The 23,073-nt window shown below is 43.9% G+C and overlaps 1 protein-coding gene across 2 annotated transcripts in view; it reads right to left on the bottom strand.

Moving 5' to 3' along the window:
* Positions 1-23,073, bottom strand: part of BTBD7 (BTB domain containing 7) — a 54,052-nt gene that overhangs the window by 22,407 nt on the left and 8,572 nt on the right. The window contains exons 2-3 of one of the 2 annotated variants that reach the window (XM_040975123.1): positions 17,277-17,464; positions 14,945-16,024 (exon numbers count right to left, since the gene is read on the bottom strand). The exons of the other annotated variant lie outside the window; for it this stretch is intronic. Coding sequence (XP_040831057.1) covers positions 14,945-16,024; positions 17,277-17,358 — 1,162 coding nt within the window. The 5' untranslated portion in view covers positions 17,359-17,464. The remainder of the gene's footprint in view (positions 1-14,944; positions 16,025-17,276; positions 17,465-23,073) is intronic. 2 annotated transcript variants of the gene reach the window in all.

Here is a 23,073-nt window from a genome sequence, read left to right as displayed (position 1 = left end):
CCACTCTCACCAAATGTTGTCACTCTTCTTCTGTATCAATCTCTTCCACACAACCTCCACCACTTCATAGATTCTTTACACTTTACTAAAATGGCCTTAAAAAATTCTATCTCCAGCTTTTTATCTTTGATTGTTTTCCAAATTGTTACCAGAATCTTTTGGGAAAAAAAATGTTATATATAAATCTGTAAAAATGTTATTCAACAGCCTGACTTCAAAAAGAAAATCCAAAGGACACAACTCTAGCTGATCTAGCCCTGACCATATTCTTCAGCTTGTGCCTGTGCATAATCCCTGCTCCAGTCACACTGCATTGTTCACAACCCCCCACACTTTTTAAAAACATATTCATTTTTCTTTGTATTTGAAAGGCAGATCTACAGAGAGGAGAGACAGAGAGAAAAATCTTTTCCATCCAAGTTCACCCCCAAATGGCTGCAACAGCCAAGGTTGAGTTGATCCAAAGTCAGGAGCCAGGAGGCTCCTCCAGGTCCTCCACATCAGTGAAGAGGCCAAGGCTTTGGGCCATCATCCACTACTATCCCAGGCCACCAGACTAGAACTGGCACCCACACAGGATGCTGGCACTACAATTTCCTTAAACTCTTGTACTCCCAGGCTTTATATATGTTAGTCCACTTTTCCAAAGTGCTCCTCACTCTTCTCCTTACTCCACCACGGCGTTTAAGACTTGCACTTTGCCCCTTTGCAGAGCCTATCCGAGTCTCCCCAAAGCCTATGCGGATGTTAAGCAGGGTCAGGCTCTATTTCAAAGATTTTGATGCTCTGCCTCTCTTGACAACTCAGGGCAGAAGCTCTGTCTTCTCCGAGTCCGCAGTGTCCAACGCGGAGTTGATTACTTAGCTGAAAACATAGGCAATAACAAAGAGAACATTCTGAGAAAAATACTCTGTGTATGGATCAAGCTCTGTGCTACAGACCTACCTTTGAATGTATGGCAACAAATGTGGTATTGTTAGTTTCATGTTGAGGACAAGAAAGCTAAGACTCATGAGAACTAAGTAAGTTGCCCAACGCCCCACAGCTAGGAAGAGGGCAAGTCACACAACACATCCGTCTTTCCCTCCTTGCCTAAAGTTCCCTTCTTGCTACGTCTAATCCTGGCTCTAGATTCTACTAATCAATACTCATGGGAACGCATTCATTTAGAACTGCTTCTCCCAGGAACACAAAGGCATCTTATCAACACATCAAAATGGTGAGCTCAACTTAAAAATATATAAAAAGACAATGAGGCGAAAAACTGAAATGCTGGAAGGTATGTTTTTTTTTTTAAAGATTTATTTTTATTATTTTTTCATTGGAAAGGTGGATATACAGAGAGGAGAGACAGAGAGGAAGATCTTCCCTCCAATGATTCACTCCCCAAGTGAGCGCAACGGGCCGATGCTATGCCGATGCTATGCCGATCTGAAGCCAGGAGCCTCTTCCGGGTCTCCCACGCGGGTGCAGGTTCCCAAAGCTTTGGGCCGTCCTCGACTGCTTTCCCAGGCCACAAGCAGGGAGCTGGAAGGGAAGCGGGGCTGCCGGGATTAGAACCGGCGCCCATATGGGATCCCCGGCGTGCAAGGTGAGGACCTTTAACCACTTGCGCCACGGCGCCGGGCCCTGGAAGGTATGTTTTTAAACAGCTATATCTTACTTATTCAAATTAACATTTGGACATTATGGTAAAAAAAAAAAAATGTCCATTAGTGGCAATATGGGACTTAAAGGAGCAAACAGAAAAAGTCATTGTAATTCCTTCCTATGATGACTGATTCTGACTACGGAGGAAAGCAGTTATGGATCATGCTAGAAGGAAGGGTGCCAGGAAGTAGAGCCTGGGCAGTTTTATTATTCATTACCTCTGTGACTGTGCCATTTGCCAACCATTCAAACCCACCTGGCTCCAAGTCTGTCTCTGCACGGAGGATGAAATAATCCACCAGTGTCCTGAGGGTTATCTTGGCTGCAGGGTGCCGAAGTAACTATATACTGTGCCTCAAAGTGACTGTATACTGTCCCTCTTGTAGGTTAGAAAAATTAAAATATCTGCTGTGCTTACTTTCTCTGCTTCAAACTTCTTTAAAAAGATTTTATTTATTTTTATTGGGAAGGCAGATATAAAGGGAGAAGGAGAGAGAGAAAGATCTTCCTTTCGTCCACTGGCTCACTCCCCAAGTGGCCACAATGGCCGGAACTGAGCCACGAGCCAGGAGCTTCTTCCGGCTCTCCCACGCAGGTGCAGGGTCCCAAGGCTTTCGGCCATCCTTGACTGCTTCCCCAGACCACAAGCAGGGAGCTGGATGGGAAGTGGAGCAGCTGGGATATGAACCAGAGCTCATATGAAATCCCAGCAGATGCAAGGTGAGGACTTAGCCATTAAGCTATCGTGCCAGGGGCCCAACTTTTTTTTAGTACCTATTTTTATTAGAAAGGCAGCTTTACAGAGAGAAGAAAAAAGATCTTCCATCCACTGGTTCACACCCCCAAGTAGCTGCAAGGACCAAAGCTGAGCCAATCTGAAGCCAGGAGCCAAGAGCCTCTTCCACGTCTCCCACACAGGTTCAGGGTTCCAAGACCTTGGGCCGTCCTCCACTACTTTCTCAGGGCATAAGCAGGGAACTAGAAGGAAACTGGAGCAGCCAGGACATGAACCAGCATTCCTATGGGTTGTCAGCTCTTGCACATGGGGGATCAGCTGATTGCACCATCTTGCTGGCCCCACCTTTTCTAACTTCAGTATCTTACTGGTCTGCATGTCACTGACTCTTTTTTCAAAAGGCAGCTAAAGCTAGCATCTTTATTTTTTATTCCCTTGTACGCCTTCTTTGTTCCAACCCCTGGCACCTCACACTGCACAGCTTCCCCCATGTCTTTTCCTCCAATGTTCCAACCCACACTGAGCACACAGCTGAAAAGTTTACATTTCCTTGTCATCAAACCAAATCTAAATATCATTATATTAGAAAGTCAAGAAGAATTCCAGCTCCAAGGCAAAAGAGTCGGACATCTGGGCAGAAAGATCAATCAATGTCCCCCTGCAATGATCCTGGTAGCCAATCTGCACTTTCGAAGTAAATGACTTGCATGCATGCCTTTGTTTACGCCTGTGCTCAGAGTACAAATTGTAGGGAACATGGGATATCCAATGATAGCAGGTTAACCAGAAATGGTCCTTGGAGTCAGGATTCATCAGACTACTCTCCCAGAAATTACAAAAACCAACAAAACAAGACACCTTACCCCATTCCTACTGGTAATGGGGGTATAATACCCCTGCACACATCAATGAATTAAAATAAGGTGTAAGTGGAAGGTGAAATAGTAGCTCAGCAATGGTGGTGGTACTTAAATGGAATGGGAGCACTAGCAACTATGAGGTATGGCTGGCTATCAGCCATTTTGTAGCAAGTTGTAGTAAATGAAACAGAGATTCATCTGAATGACTGTGATGTCCATTTCACATCTGCTCTGCCGTTCACTGAGAGCATCTTGCCTCAGCTGTACCATTTTACCTCCTGTTTTCTGATACGGAAACTCTGACACCTTGAAGTAGGTACCTCTGGGAATCTGCTGGACACATGTGCACACCAGGAGATGGAAGGAACAAACGAACCAGCAAGCACTTTTCAGGCAGTGGAGTAGAAGCTGCTGGATAAGAGGCATCTTCTTTCTCCCCTCATGTTTACAACTGTGAAGTGTATTCCATAAAGCTCACCAGAGAGTTCCAGCAAGGTTAAGGCCAGCTGCCCATAGCAATGATACGCTCACACTTGATTTTGGTTCTTTCTCATTTTGTTTGACTTCTCTCTGGCTCCTGCTCCTGGACTGGGATAATCTCTGAAAATACATGATCTGTATGCAAAACCTCTCTGAGCCTTTCCTTTCTGGCAGAAATCTAGGCTACAAAGAGGAAACATTGTTCTAGGAAAAGTAATTTAATATAATTTGAATTATTACATGTATTTTGGTCAAATTAATGGGCCATCTAGCCCTGGATTCCAGGTTACCTTTCCAGACTGAGAGACCGAGACAGAGGGAAAGAGTGCAAAAGCTTGTGAATGCCAAGTTCTGTCCCAGATGCACAGAGCTTCCTGCTAACCTAATACAGCTCTGGATCATGATGTTAACAACCTACCAGAACAGGTGGAAAAGGTGTGAGCTGAAGCCTTTGCAGCAAAGTGACATCAGAAAGACACTTCCAGGGGACATATGTTTGATTCAGCAGTTAAGGCATCATACGGGACAACTGCATCCTCATACGGAGGATGAGTCTGTGCTCCACTCCTCATTCTAGTTCTGTTAGGGTGTATTCTTGTAAGAAGAGAGTAACGGTTTGAGTACTTGGGTCCATGCCATTCACCTGGGAGACTGGGATTGAATTCCAAAGTCCTGGCTTTGGACTGGCCCAGTGGTGGCAGTCACAGGCATTTGGGAAGAGTGCTCTTCTTTCCGTAAAAACATTAAAACATTTTACCAACCAAGTAGGCATTACGGCAAAGTGGGTTAACAGCTAACTGTGCTGCCCACACTCCACTCCGGAGTGTGTGTGAAAGAACCCTACCTCTACTTCCAATCCAACTTCCTGCTAACGCACCTGTAATGCAACAGGCTACAGAAAGTACTCAGGATCCTACAAACCACACGGGAGAGCCAGAAAGTGTTTTTGGATCCCAGCTTCGAGTTGGCCCTGCTCCAATGGTTGCTGGCATCTAGGCAATGAGCCAGGAAGTAAAGCTCTCTCCTTTCCAGTGTCTTTCTTGTCACTCTTTCAAATAAATAAATCCTAAAAAATATGTACCTTATGGGAATGGGAAAGAACATTATGGGAATATACATTAAGGAAAAGGCAGAAAAACAACAAGCTTTGCATGATGGTTACTATCATTAAAAGTGCTCATGAGGAGCCAGCACTGTGGTACTGCAGGTACAGATGCCACCTGCAATGAACATTCTAGCTGTTCCACTTCTAGTACATATTTTAAGATTTATTTGATTTTTATTGGAAAGGCAGATATATAGAAAGAAGAAGAGACAGAGAGAAAGATCTTCCAACCACTGGCTCACTCTCCAAGTGGCCACAATGGCCGGAACTGAGCCAACCCGAAGCCAGGAGCCAGGAGCTTCTTCCGGCTCTCCCACGCAGGTGCAGGGTCCCAAGGCTTTCGGCCATCCTTGACTGCTTCCCCAGACCACAAGCAGGGAGCTGGATGGAAAGTGGAGCAGCTGGGACATGAACCAGCACCTATATGGGATCCCACCGCATGCAAGGCAAGGATTTAGCCACTAAGCCATCGCGCTGGGCCCAGAACATACTTCTTAAAAACCTACTTCAGAACATTTTTTATGATCTCTTATGTCCTGCAGCCAGAGATTTCAGGAAATGCAACAGTGATAAGAGCCCGTAGGATCTGCTGCAGGGGTGGGGATCATCTGGCCTGCAGCCCACCCAAGGCCTGGGAAATCATTTGGTCTCTCCCTGCCAAGGCAACCACAGGAGGACCTGACATTCAATAAATCCAAAGCAGGCTAATTTTTAAGTTGATAATTTGGTGTGGCTTTGAATGTTATAAACATACAAACAACCCTTGTCAGAAAACAAGTTCCCTTTCCCTACTGAGAGCTACAATAGCACCCACTGGGTCAACATGGTATTCCTTACTCTTAGCCCTGTCTGCCTCAGCAGCTTCACTGTTACCACACCTCTCTTTTTAACTGTAATCTCACCAACCAAAAGGCTCTGCTCGCATGTGTCTCTAGGCCTTTGTGCCTGCAGTTCCATCTGCCTTTTACCTTTATTTAATCTGAAAAGCAGATACAGAAGGAGGATAGGGAGAATGCGGGAGGGCAGTGGGGTAAGCAGCCCAGAGACAGACAGAAATCTCCCTGTCTCCTGGTTTACTTCATAAATGCTGGCAATCAACAGGAATGCAACACTGACAACACAGACCTAATACTTAAACTAAGTCATTTCCAAAATGCATAATTTTATTATGGTTAAAACAAAGACATTTAAATGTAGAAATATAATTTCATGTTTCTAGCATTCAGTTGTCTGGATTTTTTTTTATCTTCAAATAACACAACACATAAAACATTTATTAAAAGTTTTATAAACATTTCAATATGTGAACACAAAAATGTTTTAGTGGAACAACCACAACAAAGCTCAAATTCTTTGGCCCCTGTAGCCACATGGGAGACCCGGAAGAAGTTCCTGGCTTGGCATCAGCTCAGCTCTGGCCACTGTGGCCACCTGGGGAATGAGCCACAGGTGAGAGACCTCTGTCCCTCCTTCCTCTGTACATTTGTCATTTCAAATAAAAATGAATCTTAGAATACCTTGTTTAGGCCCACCTATTTCATTTGAATTGGCAGATGTACAGTGGAAGGAGGGACAGAGGTCTCTCACCTGTGGCTCATTCCCCAGGTGGCCACAATGGCTGGAGCTGAGCTGATGCCAAAGTACCTGAGTACCTGACCTTTCTGATTTTTTTTTTTAAGCCAAGTTTATACTGACTAGAGATATGTAACTACAGAGTTACCTGACCTGCCATTCACGAAACCAATTAGTTCTTTGTCTAGGTGGCATGTTTTATTGAATGTTGATAATGGCCTTCAGTTTAGCTCCATTATTCACTGAAGAGTATTTTCAGAATAATTTGCTAAAGAGGAAACAACGACAGAGTGAAATGAACTGCCAGTTCGAGTGAACAGAGATGGAGAAGAGGGTGAATAGTAGGAGGGGTGGGAAACGGGAGGACACCCGAGCAGGGACAGAGGGACCGCTATTCTGCGTTTGCTCCAACCACACTCTTGGAACCTGACCAAGTCACTGAGGGAAAAATTAGGTCACTGCTTTCAACTGCTCCTCTGTTTACAATTTTATATTCAATATAATTGCCCCATTATGATTAAAAGCATGGACAAACTCAAGATTTATTTGGGAATAAAATTATAAATAAGTATTATACCCCCAAGGTTGCAAAATATGTCTTTGATCAAGCTGAAAAAATAGACTACAGTTTAAAGTCTACAGTAAAATGTGCTTGTTAGATATTGGTGTAAATATGGAAAGAAATCTTAAAGTTCTCCTGAAAAGTGAAGTTTTCCTAAAAAAAAAAAAATTAGGAATCAAAAATGCATGCATACTGTTACTGCCACACTGCCAAGCTCCGTGCATGCTGGGATCACGGTGAGAAGCACACGAACCCAGACACCAGGCAACTACTTTGGAATTTCATACATTATCAACAAGCTCCTTATACTAGCCCCATGGAAAGCAACTCTGGTTGTTTACAGAGAGGGAACCGATCTGAAAGGGCATGGCTGGGCCACAGCATTGCTGGGAAAGCTCAAGACCTGGCTGAGCAAACAAACCGGGACAAAGGCAGGCAACAGATCGAGGACTCTTGAGTTCCCTGGGACTCTGGCCATGGCAGCCCCCGTTGCCCTTGGACGGGAATGACATCACTGGCACCACCACATGCTGTCCTTTCCCAGGAGACGCTGCTTCCCCTTCACGCGTCCAGGAACTCCCTGCTTGTCTGTTCCCAGAACTTCTAATTCCCAAGCCCAGCTTCTACTCCAGTCTCACCCACAGAGAAGGCCAGGGAAACAGGAAGCTGACCTTTCAAGCTTTCCTACTGGGAAGTGGGCCCTACTTTCTATAAACTTGCACAGTGAGGAATTTCCCAAAGTAGGAAGAGAGTTCCAGTGCTGAGTAGCCAAAATCATCAACAGTCAATTCAGGGATGCTGTGTATTGAGACAGTGTAAAGCCTTGTGCTTCCTGGCTAAGGCACCTGAAGCCAAGTCTGTGGGGCTGCCTGCTCAGGACCCCGCCCCCTCAGGTTTTAAACAGCATTGCTAGGCTCACATACCCCCCCACGCCCAAGTGGCTCAGCAACCCACTGGGGTCACAGCTGAGATTCTTGCGTCTCAGTTTCAATCATTACTATCTACCAGTTGTCCCTCTGCCTGGCCATAGCCTCCCACTCCAGACCTGGAAGCTAGTTCTCACCTTGCTCCTTCTCCCACCATGTTCAAGTCTCACTCACACGGAGGAGAGCTGGCCCGAGTCCCACTTCCCCAGCAGCACACTTCCAGGCTGTCCGGATGATCAGAGGAGGTGAGAAAAGGCCCTTTCAGCAATGACAATCACGATCTCCATCAACAGACCTCAAAGATTGCTGGGCTAATCATAAAATTTTGATTTTAAAATAATTTGCCATCAACTTTTTCAAGGTACTATACCAATACACTGTAGTATTTACTTGTTATGAAAATATAATACAATGTGATGCCTACATCTTTATATGGAACCTAAGTGTTTCTTTGCAACATTTTAGAATAGTTTCTTTTCCCCCTAGTCTTCTGAAAAGGAAGGAATCTTAATATGGACATTCCTTTAATTGTGGCCATCTGTCTTAAAAAAAACAAACAAAAAGACCCAACTTTTTATTTGGAAGAGTAACAAGGGGAGGGGAAGGGCAGTGAGGGACGAGAGAGAGAAAATTTTCTATCTGCTTGCTCACTTCCCCAAATGGCTGCAATGACCAGAGCTGAGCTGGCCTAAAGCTGGGAACCGGGAGCCTCTTCTGGGTCTCCCATTTTGCTTTCCCAGCCCATTAGCAGGGAGCTGGAAATGGAAGTGGAGCAGCCAGGACTCAAACCAGCACTCCTATGGGACACTGGCCCTACAGGCGGAGGATTAAAGAGCTCTACCACCACGCCAGTCCCCGGACATGTTTCTTATAATTATACTTAGACACTGTCTTCTCTTTGCCTTTCTATAGTGTACATTTCTGTTTCCTGTTATCTATGCATGCATTCTTTACTTTTCACAATTCTTTACCTTTCTATTATTTTCACTTTTATACTTTATTTAAAAGAATATTTAAATTTGAATTGCAGAGCTGGTGGCGGGGGGGGGTGGGGAGACAGAGACAGAAACTGGTTTAATCCATAATTGGCTTCAATGGCAGGGATGCGCCAGGCCAAAGCCACGAACCTGGAATTCCTTCCAGGTATCTCCAATGGGTGGCAGGGACTCAAGTACTTGGAGAACCTTCCACTGCTTTCCCAGGCCACAGGCAGGGAGCTGGAAGGGAAGCAGAGCAACTAGGATACGAACCAGTACCAATATAGGATCCTGGCGCATGCAAGGCCAGGACGTTAGCCACTAGACTGCTGCACTGGGCCCTCCTCTACTTTTTTTTTTTTAAAGGGAGATTTACAGAGAGCAGGAGAGATCTTCCACTTGCTGGTTCACTCCCCAAATGGCTTCAACAGCTGGCACTGAGCTGATTCAAAACCAGGAGTCAGAAGCTTCTTCTGGGTCTCCCCTGTGGGTTCAGGGTCCCAAGCACTTGGTCCATCCTCCATTGCTTTCCCCGTCTTAAGCAGGGAGCTGATGGGAAGTAGCGCAGCAGGACAAGAACTGGTGCCTATATGGGATGCTGACGTCTGCAGGTGGAGGATTAGCCTGTTAAGCCTTGGTGCTGGCCCACTATTTCCTCTATCACTGTGTTGCTTCTGTTCTGGAATTCAGAGCAATCCTGGGATGGGTTTTCGTACTTAACAGCCAGGGCAAAAGCAGCTGTGTGGAAGCTCTACTCCACAAGCAGCCCTGCTTCTCTTGTAGAACAACTGCAAAGGAAACTGGCTTTTCATTGTACAGCTCCCAACAAACTCAGTGTGGAGCCCCAAGCAACATGTCTTACAGATGTGTACACCTCGGGATGTTCACCATTTCCAATGTTCCAATGTCCTCCGGTATCTGCTTGCCTGGTCCTGAACTTGGAAAAGGGAAGTGGTTAACTTCACCACCGAGTGTGTGGACTTTCACAAAATTCCAGATTTTAACTTAGTGCCTTTTCTCCCCTACAGCTATGTCCAAATTCTGACTTTCTCTAGCTCATTTGCTTTAGAAAATTCAGAAAATCCTGGGCACTCTTGGGTCTCTTTTGTCTGGATGGGGAAAGGTAAAGGAGAGGAGACCTGAGGGAGCAGGACAGGGTGTGCCACCTGGCTACAGGTGCTGATCAGTGCCAAGAGCAGACAGAATAAGGAGACCACGCAGTCACTCACGCACATAACCCCTGGAAATGGAAACAGGAGTGCAGGGGTGGGAGGCAGATTATTTGACACAGAGTACTCAGTTTGCTGTGTGGAAGGAAACAAACCCACACCCCTTTGCCCAACCAGGTGGGGGAAAGGCTGAGGAGAGAATCCCTCTCTTCATTTCTACATCGAATTCGCCCTTCTTTCTGGGGCACTTCCTGTCAGCACCTAGTAACTGTGAAAGGAGAACTGCTGCCCCCCTCACCAGCCCCTCTGAGGCCTCTAGTTACAGACCACTCCTCTGGATCAAGGCAGCACCACTTCTCAATCTGCTTTCCATCCTCCCAAAGCACAGCACCCTTTTCCCAATGTTGTCTTCTTCCAGGTATTTGTTTTATGTTGTTACTGTGCAAATCCAGTGAAGTCAAAAGTGGCCCTACAATGTCAGGTCTGTAGTTAAGGCTTTCTGCCTTTTTCCAGAAAACAAAATATTCTTTGTGTGAGCAAAGAGCCCTCTCTCTTCTGAACAATTCTCAAACCATCAGGTTGTCTGCTATATTCTCTGCTGAATGATGCTCCTGAAGCTATGAAACTAAGTCATCTCTTTTTAAGAACCAACCAACCACAAAGAGTGTATCTTAAGTCTTGAGTCTTCCAGCCTATATTGGTAAAATTTGTCAAGTTTACAAATTGACTTGAAATTTTCATTCAGGTTAAAAAATTACAGTAAAATGCATTAATTTTTTTGTTTTTACATTACAGTAAAATGCACATGAAGCTTATTGACTTAGGGGCCGGCACTGTAGCCTCTGCTTGTGGCAATGGCATCCCATGTGGGCACCAGTTCATGTCCCAGCTGCTCCACTTCCAGCTTTCTGCTTATGGCTGACAAAGTGGAGGAGGACGGCCCAAGCACTTGACTCCTGTGCTCACATGGGGGGTCCTGGAGGAAGCTCTTGGCTTCTGCTTTCATATGGCTCAGTAGCCATTGTGGCCATCTGGGGAATGACCCAGCAGATGAAGACCTCTTTGTCTCTTGTTTTGTCTGTAATTTTGTCTTTCAAATAGCTCTTTTAAAGATCAGAGCCCAAAGAGCTAAACATATTCATGATCTTGTGCAGTAAGTACCACTATTTCTCTCTTGTCCTTTTATGAAATTGAAACTCTGTATACCTATTACACAATACTCCCGTTTCCCCTTCTCCAGCATTTCTGGAAACCACCCTTCCACTTGTGCCTAAAATTCTGACTGCTCTACCTCACACAAGTAGAATCAGAGAGTATTTGTCATTCTGTGACTTTTATTTTGCACAATGCTTTAAAGGTGCTCTTTGAGTCACTGCTTAAAGACTGTTTTCTTTAATTTCCATAAATATGCGGATTTTCTTGTTTTACCTGTCACAATCTCTAACTTCATCCTGCTGTATATAGGAAAGACATTTTATAAAATCCTACTGAGACTTGATCTGTATGCCAACCAGAAGTCCTGGAAACTGTCCTTTGCGAAGGCATGTACTAGGTTGGGTAGTCAGTACTGAGCTAACAGGCTTGTTAAGGCTTGTATTCCTTTATGTATCATCTGCTATTTTTAAAGTTTTAAAAAATGTTGTTATTATTTTCCATGATACGGTTTGGTAGGTATAGGGATCACCTTTTTCCCTTTATGCACCTTCTGTCTTGTTATTCTAACCATTATAGGCAGGAAGATATTGAATATCCAACAATCCTAGAGCTGCCTGTTGAACCTTTCAGCTGTCAGTTCTTGCTTCATGTACTTGAGAAGGTAAGTAAATGCATCTAGCTACTACATGTTTTTTCTATATAACCATCTGCCTCTTGTCACCTTTTGAAATTTCATCTGCTATTGACACAGCCAGCCCATTCTGTTTTGGTTACTATTTGTTTATAATACTGGGCTATTACTTACATAATTAAATTGAATTTCAAATAAAAAGTTAATAGTTATTGTCTTAAAAACACTTGCCTACTGTGCCCTGGACACTTGAGACACAAAGATAAGGCCAGTTTTATCCCAAGGTGTCCAAGAGTCCAGTCTCAGAATCTGGCTTACCTGATTCCCTTTCGAATAACAGAGTATTAAGCAATTACTGAGCCAATTCTCTTCAAAACGGTGCATAAACGAAGCAGGCTGTGGGCACAGCAGTTTAGAAACCACCAGGAAGCTTGCATTTCATACTGCAGGGGCTGGATGTGCTTCAAGGCCTGCTTCCACCGCTGATCCAGTTCCCATTCAAGCACAGTTTGGAGGCAGCAGGTGGCAGGGTCCTGGGACTGCTGGCTTTGGCCTGGCCCACCTCTGGCTGCTGTGGACATTTGGGGAGTGAACCAGTGGTGTATGTATGAAATGTTTGCTATGCATCAGGCACTATTCAGACCATTTAACTTTTATTTAATCCTCATAATTTTATCTTACAGGGTTACTATTCTTATTTTACAAAAGAGAAAACAAGACTTGTAGGTCAAACAAATCATGAAATATAGGATAACTTTCTGGAAATTGAGCTCTAAGTATAATAGCATAAAATGTCTCCAAGTGACCAAACACTGTGCAGCCCCCGAACGGAAATGAGATAAAAACGAGAGTGAAGCCTGTATTATAAACCCCGTCAGCAGTATCACCGTGGGTAAGCAGGAGTGTACACACAGAGTATACAGAATAAAAGAAACTCAAACACCCCTAAACGTATTTGCACTGTTAAGGAAAACAAGAGAATGCACACTCAAAATTAAGAAACCACATACATAACTTTTTGTTTATTAAATTTCAATTTCTAGCTAAATGACAAATAAGGAAAATTATATCATGAGCAGATGAGTTAGTAACCAATGACATCAAAGATGCAAGCGCATGCACACAATTTTACTTTTCATTCAAAACTTGAAAAACAAAAGACACTTTTTGTTTTGAAAAATAGTATATGTGATAGATTCGGATTTGCTGTTGAAACTCCTCAAAACTACAAAGCATTTAGGGATGGTGCCGTGGTGCTGTGGTCCCCGTGGCTCTGCGCCAACATGCAATGAGCAGCAGCTGGCGTTCTAGTGTTTCCCTGCTGCTGTGCCTGGGCAAGCAGAGAGGACAGTATCTGGACCCCTGCGTCCACACGGGAGACCTGGAAGAAGCTCCTGCCTCCCAGCTCTGTGGCTATTTGGGGAGTGAATGGAAGATGTGTTTCTGTCTTTCAAACAAATAATTTTTAAAAATGTGAGAAAAATGGAGAGTGTCATGTTTTTGTTAACGCTATAAATTTACATTTTCTGGTAGTATTTTCTGACAAACGTTTTAGAATTAAAAGAATAACAGGCCAAATGACTAGGTTAACCTTTACATCTTTCCTATAATTTAAGTAGCCCACTATTGCAAATGATAAAAATTCCCATTTTTTAAAGTATTTTAATGACATTTTCAGTTACTACAACAAAATCTAATCTGTTCCTAAAATACTAAAGATTTTAAGATTTTCTTTAGCCTTTTGTTTTTAAATTTTACTTTTATTGGAAAGTCAGGTAACAGAGGAGAGAAAGGAAGATCTTCCATCAGCTGATTTATTCCCAAAGTGGCCGCAACGGCCAGAGCTGAGCCAATCCTAAGCTAGGAGCCTGGAGCCCCTTCCGGCTCTCCCACGCAGGTGCAGGGTCCCAAGGCTTTGGGCCATCCTCAACTGCTTTCCCAGGCCACAGGCAGGGAGCTGGATGGGAAGCATGTCTACCAGGATTAGAACCAGTACCCATATGGGATACAGGCCAGGACTTTAGCCGTTAGGCCACCGCGCTGGGCCCCATTTTAATTCTTTAAAACACAGACCTCTATTTTCCATCCACTGGCTCACACCCTAACTGCCTGCAATAGCCAGGGCTGGACGAGGCCCACGCCAAGAGCCAGAAACCCCACCCAGGTCTTGAGTGGACAGCTCGGGACCTGAGCCATCACCTGCGGCCTGCCAGGGTGTGCATTAGCAGTTAAGTGGATTAGAAGTAGAGGTGGTAACAGGAACAATCCCAGGCCCTCCAGGACATGGCGTGGGCATCCCAAATGGCTGTTTCATCAACTGTGCCACAACACCTGCCCTAATGGCAGCTTCTAATATTCTTTCAATAAATATGCATTAGCTAGACTAGATTTCTAAGGTAATCTGCTATCATGCAGCTTGCTCTTCTTTCACAGAATAGCAAATTCCCTTTGATCTCCCCAGGAAGGTATCTTCCCAGTTCTGAAATATTGATTCCAACATTTACCAATAGACGTATGCTTCTTTTAATATAACATTCATTCATTTTTCAGTAAGACAACAAAGGTATTCTCCTCATTTAAAAATTTCAGTTTAACTCAAAAAGGCACCTGTGCTTTACCATGGGCGTTTGCTATGCCAAGACACGGCAGTCAGGCCCAAAAGAAGACAGAATATCTGGAAACAAGAAGCCCTGTCGAATGTTGTTTCTAATACAAATGCCAACTATCTTTATCTTTGTAATAAAATGTTATTCCAAACATTAGTATCAACAATATATCAAATGTAAATATGAGAATTTAACCTTGAAACCTGGGCGACAGGGCTAGTTCAAAGCTCAGGTGGAGGTGGGATGCATATGGCTATCTACAGATGCCACAGCCATCAGCTCAGCAAGAAGCAGCCCCGAGTCTCAACTAACACTCTCAGTCACAAGCACTGAATGCTCGTTTTAACATGAAATGAAGACACGTTAGGACTGGTCCTTCCTCTGACTCAGATGTCTTAACAGCAGATTTAAAAAACCAGATCCTGTCTTACCCTCCAACCCTCAACTCACACAACACCCTGCTCTTGATGACAAAGGTATAACGTTGGAAATCAAAAACAACTGGAATTTCGTACCTTGTGCAAGCATGTTGAACTCCAGGAACAGTGCTATGTGGTAAAGCTCCATGGCTTCTTCCGCCCTGGCCATGTTGGGCTTCCCTGCGACCAGGGCCTGAACTTCTCCGAGACTCCCCACAGAGGGGCTACAGTGCAGCACGGAGAGGTCCACCACATCAGTGTACATGCAGTGTAATATTACTTTTGCATATTTTTTTGGTATAATGGACTCATCTAGTATAATTCTCGTGGGAGTCCTCAAAGTGCGGTCCGTGATTTCCTCACCAGTCCGTATTCTCCTTTGTAATAAATTTCGGAAAAATGGGGATCTTGCAGAAATAACAGCCTTGTGGGCTTTGAGCTCTTCATCTAAACAGTTCTGATTTCCACCAAAAGCTTCAACCAGTTCAGAGTCTGAAGAAAAACTAAGAACAACATCATAGTAACACATGGAATCGAAGAGTCCTCGCATATCTACATCGAGGGAATTGGGGGTTCCAAATTCCTCACTAAGCTGCACAAGGATATCAACGTTCTGAAACCTTGAGTCTTCCATTCCAAACTCTCCAGTATAAAGGTAGTGTAAGAGTGCAGAAAACATGGGCATGTCAATACCAGCCGTAGCGATGTCCATTATAATCTCTGCCCCATACTCTGGCGAGGAAGAAAGCAGTGTTTTAAAAAATGGACATCTTGCTGCCAAAATGGCACGATGAACAGGAAAACAAGTTTCTTGAAATATTAAGTCTACATCAGTACAATACTTGTACTCATAAAGATCAGCCATATCTCTCTGTAACGTCCGGGCCTCTGGTCTAGCCAAGCTGGCTTGTAGAGAAAGCTCCTTTAAGGCTGAAGTTCCCTCATATTCCTCCACCAAAGCGTTGACGTCTCTAACGTCCCACCCAGAGAGGAGTTCTCGCATCTGCTTGGCGTGATCGGCAGACCTATTAGATTTCCGACGCTTAATAAACTTCTTTTTGAGGGTGGCAAGGCCAGAGGTTCTCTTTTTTTTGTCTTGTGGTTTCTCGTGGCCATGGTCAAGGCTATACAATTTTGATTCACAACCAAAGCCTTGCTGGGAGTAGGATGATGTCCCTAAGAAGAGAAAGAAACAAATGAAAAAATCCATTTCTTTTTAAACATTAATTTTCAATGTGTAACATTCTTCATGCTAGGAAAAATTTTGCAAACAGACATTTCCAGTCAAATAACACTGACTTTTATGAAAGTTCAAATCACTCATTTTTATATTAAGTAAAGGACAGACAGTAAATACTTTTTTTCTTTTTTAAAGTAAATATATACACACAAAAGCTCTGCTGGTTCACTCCCCAAATGCCTACAACGGACAGGAATTCAACCCGAAACTCTTGCAAGAGAAGGAGAAGGCCAACATGTGGGTCATCACTGCTTCTTGCCAGGCCCGCAACAGCAGACTCAAGTTAGGAGCAGCGCCGAGTACAGAATCTAGGTACTGTGACGTGGAGCATAGTGCAGCAGGGCAAAGGGCAAACTCATAGCATGAATTTTTTTAATAGCTTTTTTTAAAAAAAGACTTATTTTATTTTTGTGCCCGGCGTGATGGCTTAGTATCTAAAGGCCTCGCTTTGAATGCACCAGGATCCCATAGGGGTGCCAGTTCTAATCCCAGCAGCCCTGCTTCCCATCCAGCTCCCTGCTTGTGGCCTGGAAAAGCAGCCAAGGACGGCCCAAAGCCTTGGGACCCTGCAGCTGTGTGACAGACCCAGAAGAGGCTCCTGGCTCCTGACTCCTGGCTTAGGATTGGCTCAACTTTGGCCACTGTGGTCACTTAGGGAGTAAACCTGTGGATGAAAGATCTTTCTGTTTCTCCTTCTCTCTGTAAATCTTTCCAATGAAAATAAAAAAGTCCATGGGAACCCTTATACTTGCTTTCTTTAAAAAAAAAAAAAAAGAAAGAAAGAAAGAAAAAAAAGGCCAAGTGGTAAGTGAAGAATGTTATAAAATGTTTCTCATTTAACTACACCAAATATACACTATATATACACTATATCTGTATAGGCAAAGTAAGTGAACCAGGCAACACCTATTTCACTATTTTTAGACTAGCAGAGATTAGACTGCTGGTTTACCTAAGATATCGACAATTATGGTTAAGACATCAAAGAAAACATCAGTTTGGCTATACAAAGTTTATTAAGGATAAAACACAAACATAATTTACATTTGCTGAAGTGGGGAATTTATATGCTACAGAATTTTTTGCAAGGTGTCCGAAGCTCAATTCTTTCTTCATTCACAAAACATACTGAATACAAATCCACTTGTGGTTATAAAACAAAATTAAATTAGCAAAACTGAAAGTTACCTATAAAAGTCTGTTGGGCCTGTGAAGCTCCCCCTACCCTCGGGGAACAGGAGTGAGGATAGTTAGACGCATTAGCGCCCATTGTCTTCAATCACTTGGGCATTCCGTCTGCTGGTTCTTCAGAGGGAGATCCCAGAGGCCTTCCTGAACCTTCAACCCTGGATCCAGCAGCCTCCTTGCATCCATTTCTTGATATGAAACAAAAATAATTATTTTCAAAAATGTATCTCTTATCACACAGTTAAAGAAGCTACTATTGACAATTGTTTACATTTACAAATGACAGTGCCAAATTTACAAGTAAATTTCTTGGAAAATATAAACAAGTCTCTACAAGTCTGAAATATAAATCTATGTTAGCTACAATTTTTAAAAATAGATTTTATTTCTTTATACTGGAAAGTCAGATTTACAGAGAGAGAAAGCTCTTCCATCTGCTGGTTCACTCCCCGATAAGCCACAACAGCCAGAGCTGAGCTGTTCTGAAGCCAGGAGCCAGGAGCTTCTTCCTGGTCTTCCATGCAGGTGCGGATTCCCAAAGCTTTGGGCCACCCTCGCCTGCTTTCTCGGGCCACAAGTGGGGAGCTGGGAGGGAAATGGAGCAGCTGGGACATGAAATGGTGTTCATAGGGGATCCTAGTGCATGCAAGGTGAAGATTTTAGTCACAAGGCTATAGCATCATGCCTGTTAGCTACAATTTTGAATCACAAAATTTACAACTGCATACTTTGCATGATATTAGAAACTAACACATCAGATAAATTTTAAAATAAAAGTATTTCAAAACATGGGAGAAAGTACTTGGTCTAAACTAAAAATAAGTATTTCTTTTTGTGTGAATGTGTGTGTCCTTAGAGGCAACCATTAGGTATTATAATCAAACTTTCCAAACCACTTAAAAACATTTAAGATGCAAAGAGTAGATAATTGGGCTCAGCACAGTAGCCTAGTGGCTAAAGTCCTAAAGTCCTTGCCTTGCATGTGCTGGGATCCCACCAGTTCATGCCCCAGTTGCTCCACTTCCCATCCAGCTCCCTGCTTGTGGCCTGGGAAAGCAGTTGAGGACGGCCCAAAGCCTTGGGACCCTGCACTCCACTCCCCCTGCACGTGAGAGACCTGGGAGAAGCTTCTGGCTCCTGGCTTAGGATTGGTTCAGTTTCAGCCATGGCGCTCACTTGGGGAGTGAACCATCTGACGGAAGATCTTCCTGTCTCTCCTCCTCTTTGTATATCCGCCTTTCCAATAAAAATAAATAAATCTTTAAAAAACAAACAAACAAACACTAGGAAACCAGGGGCCACCACTGCGGGCATAGCAAGTTAAACAGCTGCCCAAGTACTGCCATTCCATACAGTGCTTGTTTGAATCCCAGCTAGGTACTCCACTTCTATCCAGCTCCCCGCTGACATGCCTGCCAAAGCGGTAGAGAATGGCCAACCAGCTTGGACTCCTGCACCCAGCTGGGATCCAGAGGCAGCTCCTGATTCTGCGGCCATTTGGGGAGAGAATCAGCAGATGGAAGACACTGTCTTTGTTGCTCACTGTGTCTTTTCCTCTCTGCACTCCATGCCCTTCCCCTTGTCCTGTACCCGCTCCAGCAAACTCGGCTTTTCAAATAAATAAAAAACAAATCTTAAAAAAAAAATTTGCTTGGGCCATACCAGTGACACATAGTGCTGACATCCCATATGGGTTCTGCTCCACTCCTAACCCAGCTCCCTGCCTGTGGCCTGGGAAATCAGTGGAGGACAGCCCAAAGCCTTGGGACCTTGCACCCGCATGGGAGACCTGGAGGAAGTTCTTGGCTCCTGGCTTTGGATCTACTCAACACTGGCCATTGTCGTCACTTGGGGAGTGAATCATTGGACGGAAGATCTTCCTCTCTGTCTTTCCTGCTCTCTGTATATCTGACTTTGCAAAAAAATAAATCAATCTTAAAAAAACAAAAACAAACAAAAAAACCACAACATTTTGTTGGGCCTGGAGCAATAGCTTACTGGCTAAACCTTCACCTTGCAAGCACTGGGAAAACAGGACAGTGTGGCCCAAGGCAGCAGAGGATAGCTGGTGCTAAACCAATCTGCAACCAGACAGGAGCTTCTTCCAAGTCTTCCACAGAGCTGCAGGGTCTGACGGCTTCGGGCCATCCTCGACTGCTTTCCCAGGCCACAAGCAGGGAGCTGGATGGGAAGTGGAGCTTCCAAGACAGGAATCAGTATCTATGTGCAATCCCAGTGTGTGCAAGGCAAGGACTGCGCCGGGCCCATACTGGTAAATTATAAACAGATCTGGAAAAATTATGTTAGAACGATTTCTCAATAGCTAATTTACATTTTTACAAATGCACACCATACTTTGTTTTAAGTCAAATATTAGCTAAAAGCAGTGTATTTGGCTCCTAATGTAAACACAAATTGCTTCAACAGTTACGAACATTTCCAAATAATGTTACAGCATTAGTAAATTTTCCACTGAAAAATGTTCTACAAGAGCCGGTGTTGTGGAGAACCAGGTGAGGACACTGCCTGAAATACTGACACATCACATGGACGCCATGTGATGTCCTGACAGCTCCGCTTTGACACAGTTCTGTGCCAGTGGTCTGGGAAAAGCAACAGAAAATGGTCCAAGTGTTTGGGTGACAACCAGCCATGTGGGAGAATTGGACAGAGCTCCTGGTTCCTGGCTCTAGACTGGCCCAGCCTTGGTCGCTGCAGTCTCTAGCGTGAATCTGTGGCTGGAAGATTTGTTTCTCCCTCTCTGTAAACTTACCTTTTAAACAAATCAAACTTCAAAAAATAGAATTTGATTATTTATTTAGAGTTAAAAATGATCAAAACGTATTGTGCATAAAAGACACAAGTCTGAGACTAACATCCTCAGAAAACCCTGTTCATGAGGTTGGCTCTGGCAGGTCCCTGGGAACCTGCGATTTCAAGTGTTTGCACCATGGCCAAAGTACCTGATAAGGGCCACTCAAACTGTGTCAACAACTGGCTTATCTGAGTGCCTGCTTTCTTTCTGGGAGCTTAGGATTTCTGTGTAAGATACGTAGAGGGGACCTGCATAAACAGACCTGGATAAAAACGTCAGGCATGGGGGTTGGCATTATGGGACACACGTTAAGCACACCATTGTGACTCCAGCATTCATATCAGAGTGCTGGTTTAAGTCCTGGCTGCTCAGCTTCCATTCCAATTTTCTGCTAACGTGCCTGGGAAAGCAGCAAAAGACAGTCCAGATGTCTGAGGCCCTGTAAACCACACAGGAGAACTGAGGAGTGTCCCAGGCTCCTGCTGTGGTCTGCCTAAGCCCAGCTGTTGCAGCATTTGGGGATTTTCTTTCTCCATCACTCCGCCTTTCAAATAAAAATAAGTCTTAATAAACAAGAAACTAAACCAAAACAAAAATGTCTGGCCATCAAGCATCTAAAGAGCCTGATGGTGGATGAGCTTCACACAGTCCCAAGTTGCTGCAGGAGAAATTGGTGTATGTCCCGGGCGGATTCCCTGGGAGAAGTCATGCTTCTTATGCTCACTGTGATTTTGCTCTTAACCATGAGATGACTATTCTGTGTTCTTATTAATCACAAAAACTTGAGGTGGTCTCGGGGGCCCTAAAGCTGGTACAAAACAGGATGTAACAAAGAGTTCCTATTTGTATTACCTTGGTACTCAACACCTGGTTGGCATTCACATACGAAGGCTATTGTCAAACCGGTGCAGAAGTCACCCAACAACTCAGAACAGCAGCCACCCTAAAGGAAAAGGGTGGTGCTGACGGGGAAGAGGCTCGCCAGGGGCTGCTGGGGTGCCCACAGCATTCTATCTGACAAAATGGCATCAGCTTTAGAGCCATCTGTCCTAAGAAAATGTAAATGGATTTGTTTATTGTACCTATTTGTATAACCATTATTACAGAATTTAAAAATGCTTTGTTGGAGTTAGCAAAAATTAGTTTGGAAACCAAATTCACTTCCTGAAAAAAAGGATACAGATGAATGAACGGAAAGCTAAGTGCTGTGAGCCACAGGAAACGCTGATGACTTGGGGCTTATAAGAAAGGAACTAGTGGAGTAAGCTGAGAAAACACTATCCACAGACCAGCTACTGACCAGGATCCGGGGCCTGTGAGAAGCCAGACTCTAATGACAGTTACTCCAAGCCAGGGATCATTCCAGAGTTTAGACACACTTCAATCTCAGACCTTCACACCCTGTGAGGCAATCTGATGCAGACTTTTATGTCCTCAAAAGGACTAATCTGCCAAAGTACTGGAACTACATCCTAACTTCAGTAACTAAGTATCCCTAGGACCCCCTTAGAGTCATAGCAGACCCTTAGTTTACCATAGCTCATAGTGGACCCTTAATAACCAAGGAGCTCAGAAAAAGCAGAATAATATTAGGAAGTCAAGAAACAGTAGGATGTAAAGAAATCTATTTACATTTTCTACATTTTCCTTCTTTATTACCTGCCTTTAGCAATATCACCACCTTACTTAAATCCTTTCCATCCTCCTGCTCCCATCTCATCTTTCTTTTGGCAAGTACTGGGCAATACCTATGAGTATGCCCGATACTCGGCCAGGTAGTGGTAAGATACATTCCAGGGCAGGTACATACTTTTGGGGACAGAGAACAAGAACAGGATCATGGCAAGGAATCCAGACTATGGGGATCAGTTTTCCATGCAAAGATGACATTTGCTCTAAGCCTTGCAGAATGTCAGAATTTAGACATGAGGAAGTGTAGGTAAGTGTATTTCAATAGAGCGAATGGTTTAAGAATGAATAAAATACAATGGCCAAACATAGAAACAACCTAAATGTCTAAATGTGGTATATAACAAAGGAATATTATTAAGCCTTTAAGACAGACATACAGGTGTACATGGAAAACATGATGGACAGTCTCACACCGCCCAATTTCACTTACATGGGGTGTGTAGGCCTGGTTACTACCAGAGAAATTCATAGCATCAAACTATGGAATGGTGGCTGGAGTGGGAAACAGATGATGAATCATTAATCAAGAGTTTCAGTTTAACAAGATGACTAAGCTCTGGGGATCTGCAGTTCAACACTGCACCAGGCTTACGACACTGGATTGGACACTTAAAAATTTAAGAGTAGATCTTGCATTCTTATCACAATAAAATTAAATCAGAAATATATATATACATATATAATATAGAAGTGCTAGGAAATAAGGCAAGGAAGGAAGACAGTGAAGACAGAATAAGAAAGAAGTCAGGTTATATTGCCTGACTGTCCAATCAGGTGGGGTTGAAAAGGGAGATCAAAAGAGCAGTGACAAGTGAGAGGAAATGAGCAGAAGGTGGTCTCTGGAAACTCAAGGGGAAAAAACTGGACTGAAGGGTAACTTCCCAAATGTGGCTACAGAAAACACACAGAATTGAGGCACTAGGAGAAAAGGGTTTGGAAGTCTTGATGTGTGAGGAGGAGAAGAAGGTGTGAAAGCCAATGAATAAGTGAACAGTAATGATTTAACAAAGTTCTATTTTCAAGTTAGGTGAATGCACTGTTCTGGAGACACCTGGCAATGTGCGCAAACATCTTTGGCTGCTGCAACAAGGGGGAAACAGCAGGGTAAAATTGGCATCTAACAGAGGCCAGGACTACTGCTCAACATTTTGTAAAGACACAGGACAAGCCCCCCCGCCCCCTACCCCCCGCAACAGAGAATTATCTAGCCCCAAATATAAGTAATCTAAGGTTGAGAAACATGTAGTCACGAGTGTGAGGGATACAGAAGAAAGGTTAACCAGAGAAACA

Source organism: Ochotona curzoniae, unplaced genomic scaffold, assembly GCF_017591425.1.
Source record: "Ochotona curzoniae isolate NIBS_2020 unplaced genomic scaffold, NIBS_Ocur_1.0 contig_2688, whole genome shotgun sequence".
Classification (NCBI taxonomy): Eukaryota; Metazoa; Chordata; class Mammalia; order Lagomorpha; family Ochotonidae; genus Ochotona; species Ochotona curzoniae.
Note: the sequence above shows the minus strand (reverse complement) of the source record. Positions and strands in the feature narration are given on the sequence as shown.